General features: G+C 53.2%; 1 protein-coding gene across 1 annotated transcript; it reads left to right on the forward strand.

Moving 5' to 3' along the window:
• Nucleotides 1-2640: 2640 nt before the first annotated feature.
• On the forward strand, nucleotides 2641-4605 carry GCG54_00006551 (uncharacterized protein; the record flags this gene model as incomplete). Its single annotated transcript, XM_045406550.1, has 1 exon — nucleotides 2641-4605. One exon carries the CDS (start codon nucleotides 2641-2643, stop codon nucleotides 4603-4605), a length of 1965 nt encoding a protein of 654 aa, XP_045267842.1.
• Nucleotides 4606-4867: the final 262 nt, after the last annotated feature.

Here is a 4867-nt window from a genome sequence, read left to right on the forward strand (position 1 = left end):
CGAAGAACCTGTCTCCGACGGACCTCTCTTCGAAGAGCCTTCCCTCGACGAACCTCTCTTCGACAAACCTCTCTTCGACAAACCTCTCTTCGACAAACCTCTCTTCGACAAACCTCTCTTCGACAAACCTCTCTTCGACAAACCTCTCTTCGACCGACTTCTCAAAGGACCTCCTCCTGGCGAACCTCCCGTTGACCGACTCCTCCTCGACGGACCTCTCCCCAAACACCGGTGGTGCCAACAACCAGAACCTCCACCGCCCTCCCACGAATGCCATCCCTGCCAACGCTGAAGACGCAAGACAACCAAAAAATACTGTGCTCAAGACGCTTGGCCACTCCGCAGAGCCGGCAAAGGAGGAATCTGCCGCCCCCGCAACGGTCGCACCGAGGGCTGAGCCGTCGTCTTTCCAGCACAACATGTCTCCTCTTCCCACGTCCGGATTGCGGCCAACGATGACGACGGCGCATTCTCCCTCGAGCCCGACAGCATCTCGAGTACCTGCCGTTGTGAAGCGATACGCGTCGTTGGCTCCTCGGTTGCCGATCCGCGTTCATTCGTCGCCATCATCCTCCATGTCGCCTCTGACGCCTGGTCGCAAATGCATGTGGTGCGGTGGTCAGGAACATGCCTCGGTGGACTGCGACAAGGTGTGCACTCAATGCGGCTCCTCCAGCCACACGAGAGGCGGCTGTGGTTCTTCCTCTGGCTTCTGATAGGTGTAGACTGCTTTCTGGTTAGCATTCGGGCGGACAGCTTGGGGGATGGGATGGACTTTGGTCTTGCCAGACTCGCGCAGCTTCATGTCAGACGATAGGGAACATTTGCTCTCGTTGGTAGCCAATGACAAGTCTCTGTGTTGTCGCCAATGTATCGATGATGGTCGGGTATTCGTCCTCTCTTGGTTGCTCCAGGCGCGTTGAGTGGCGCGGTGCCATCCCACTCGAGCAGATGTTCTGCCCGGGTGGGGTGGCTCTCGATGCTCAGTGACATTTTGGGAAGGGGACATGGTGGGTGGGTGGGTGCCTTCCTCCGTGGCACCGCAGCGTCAACGGAAGCCACTGCCTGCCTGCCTGCGACTTCCATTTTCTTCGGACGCACCCAAGTCCTTCGGACGCACCCAAAATCGATGCGTCCGAAGACGGCCCCACCAATCATTGAGCTGCGTCCAAGCTAACATGTGACTTCCATTCCAAAGCCACACCATGCACCTACCTTCTCCCACCGTCACTTCCCGCGTCAACTTCCCTTTGTTGTGCCTGGCTTACAAGCTCATGGTATGCTGGCAGCGCTGCTAGTTAACCAGAAGTACACTCGATCATGGCTGCATCGGTTTAGCTCGCGACAATGAGCGCGGGTGGATTTTACATGATTTCTTCTCCCCGCGCATGTGTTTCCGCACTCTCATGCTCGCTGGCTCCTTCTCATGCACGCGCTTGCATTTTACATAATACGGCCGGGACTGATTTCTCGACCCTGTTTTGCGACCTGACGTAATACAACTCACGTGTGTCCGCGTATCGCCGTCGCGTCTCATGTCAGCAGCCCTCACATCACGTCATGTCTTGCCCGAGCCCTTCATCGTGTCGCAAGGCAATTGAATGAAAGTCGTGAGTCTTCAACCCAGCCCCGCTTGATTCCTCTTGTCGTGTTTCGTCTTCTTCCCTCAATGATGCCGACACCGGCCGTGGACAAGTATTATGAGGGGTCTCGAAGTACCAGAAATGCGGGATTCTCCCTTGCGTGCAAAGTTGTTCCGGTGACACCCAAGAACCAGGGCTTTAGGTCCTCAACGACCGGTAGGTAATTTCAGCATCTGTCTTGCAAGTTGCCAGTTCCAGCAAGGGACCGACCGCTAGTCACGTCGGCTGGAACCCCCTCAGCGGGGCCGCAACCAAAACGTCTGTCGTCCCCGACCGACCAGCCGGACAGCAAAAAGACAGAGGTAACAAAACAAAAAAGAAACATACACCACCGGGCATTCGCCGGTCGTCACCGACCCGACTACTACTCCAGCCCTCACTGGCTTATCTATGGGAGAGCGGACGGGATCCCGAGTTCTCCAGTGGGTATGGTCGTATGTGACAATCCATCAGAAAAGATTGGTCATATTAGCTAGGCTGACCTGAGGTATATCAGGTTCGATAGCCTTCATAGAAATCCATGATGATGATTATGATCTGTGTGTTCCTCCTGGAATTCGACATCGGAATATTTAGAAGTATATATGTTAAACGCATACTCTGGAAATGCAATCCTTGTGCCTGACATGTCCGTGTGCAGACATTCTTCTCTGATATTATGTCGTCGTGTAACTTCATCTGTCCGCCCCACATGCGCACGCCCACGCCCCTGCCTAGTTTTTACTGGTCCTCATAGTCAGCAGTAATTCGGTCAGTGTATCCTTGCCTTCAAGGTTCTCTGTGACCTTGAGAGATGAGGCCAAATGCAGGCAGCATATCTGTTGATACCTTGGAGTTTATCAGTAAGGATTTTCTCTTTCTAGAACACATGAATAAAAATAAAAAGCTGGTTAATAAAACCAAAGCAGTAATTCGGAGTACAGACTCCCAGGCGAGGCACCCAACTTCACCCTTAGTCTACTAGAACAATTCGCCATCTATTTTTGCTGTTAGCAACATGTTTCACCATTATATCTCGTCTGTGATGATGGGGAATCTCAGCGGCGGCCCCGAAGCCTTTGGCAAGGAGACTGAAGCCCGCCTCCCCCTCCTCTTTACCAAGGTGATGGAGGCTCCGCCAGCTGCGTCACAGAGTTTGCTCTTCCGTCTTCCACCAGAGATCCTCGGCGACATAATGGACTTGATTGCAGATGACAAGCCCTCGCTGGCGTCTCTCGCTCTTGTCAATAGTGACTGCAGGCAACTCGCTCGACCCAGCCAATTCGCAATGGTCACCTTCGACTACAGCCCAGCATCTCATCAACTTGCTAAACTCCTCTCAAGCGAGGCCGTCTCTAAAGGTCCTCAGTCACGCGGGCGAATTGGACCATGTATTCGACGTGTGAAAGTGGCATCGGACCCTATCTGGGTCGTGGGTTTCCACAAAGAGCTCTATGACTCGATTTGGGAAGCCGACAGAGGCGAAATGACCGATGCTAAAAGAGAGTACGTTGGTTCACTGAAAAAACAGGCAGAGTTGGAGCACATGGCCCATTACCAAATGCCCATTCTTACTGGCATTGGAGCGATGCCAAATTTGGAGGCCATTTCCTGGCTCGACGGAATGTGCCAGAGTCCCGATTTATTTATGATCCTCGCTGGATCTTCCGTTCAACATATTAAATTTTACGGCACAGTAAGCGAGGGACTTCTAGAGAGACTAGACCAGCTTCCTGCACATTCCTTTCAACAAGTTCGGTGTTTGGACCTCAAATTCAACCTTTGTCGAGAATGTCAACCCAAGGCCGAGGAGGTCACAATTACAGATTGCGATATGGACACCGCCAAAGCCCCCGACGATAGAGAAATATTCCCAGAACGGAAGCCTGAAAGCGATTGCGACGTCATCGCAGCACTTATCAAGCGGTGCGAGCAGAGTCTCGAGACACTAATCGTGCGCAGAATGTCCCCGATGGACAAGACTGAAGAGAGACTATCATTGTCAAGCCAAGATATCACCCTCCGCAGCCTACGAACTCTCGATCTGTCGGACTGCGTCGAGGTGGACCTGGCCGCTTCGCGTGTCATGCTCTGCCCATCGCTTCGCCATCTCTCTATGCCATGGAAATGGGACGAGTCCTTCTTATCTGGCGAGACACTTCGAAACCTCGAGACCTTAGTTATTCCATTCCTAAAGGAAACCCCGAGGACTGTTGCCCCGTTGATGAAGTTCCTCAATCGCCACCCGCACATCAAGAAATTGTGTCTCGGCCTAGGCACAGACGCCTTCATTGACAATCGCCTCCTGCCCTGCTTGTCCAACGGTAATTGGGCCAATTTGAACTCACTATCGTTGACATGGGACGGGCCAGGCATGGAGGAATCAACTCGGCCGCACATTGCCCGGGTGTCCGGACCTGCACTGGCCGCAATTGGGTCCTTGGATAGCCTCGAGCAGCTCAGTTTGACTGCAGGAGTGACTTCTGGCTGGAGTCGCCAATGGCTGATTGACCACGATGCTGTTCGAGAGTCTCTCAAAGGCCTCACACGATTGAAGAGACTCGCCATATCCCGGGACACGTACCCGGCTCCATTCGACGCGGTAGAGCCGGAGTACTACTACGCGATCAAAGTCACCGAACCGGAGGACTTCACGCTTGCCAAGAAGCGAAACTGGATGAATGAGCTCAAGCCCATTGACGGCCTTGACAGTGAGATGGTGGATGAGAAGGATGCAATTTGGGAGTACGCCCACCGCTACAAAATGTTCAAGCAAGCCGAGAAGTACGCCGAAGTGATTCCGACGCTGGAATGGGTCTTCTGCGGCGAATGGCCGATGGATTTCTTCGATGGGCCGGTCTATGAGGATGGCTTGTGGGACGGGCAGACGACGCGTAAGGTTGCGCGGCCACTGGCCAGGGCACGGGACTCGTGCCGGTCGTATTTACGTCAAACGTTTGGCATGGGCCATGAAGAAGATTGAAATGTGAGTCGCCGGTGGAGGAAAGGAAAGAACGGGAGGAGCGGGAACTGAGCAGCTTTGACGGAAGACGAAGTATTCAATCATCACCCCAAAGATGCAAGAATTTCTTTGAGATAAGCAACAAGACACCAGAGGACAACTTTACAATCTCTAAACCCTCTCAGCAAGAGTTGCAGTTAATGCTCAACAACAATACACATTAGACCTCAACCTACCTCATGATCCCACGTGCCGCCGTTAAGCGTAACCAGATTGCAGGTCA

Source organism: Colletotrichum gloeosporioides (assembly GCF_011800055.1).
Source record: "Colletotrichum gloeosporioides strain Lc1 chromosome Unknown consensus_18, whole genome shotgun sequence".
NCBI lineage: Eukaryota > Fungi > Ascomycota > Sordariomycetes > Glomerellales > Glomerellaceae > Colletotrichum > Colletotrichum gloeosporioides.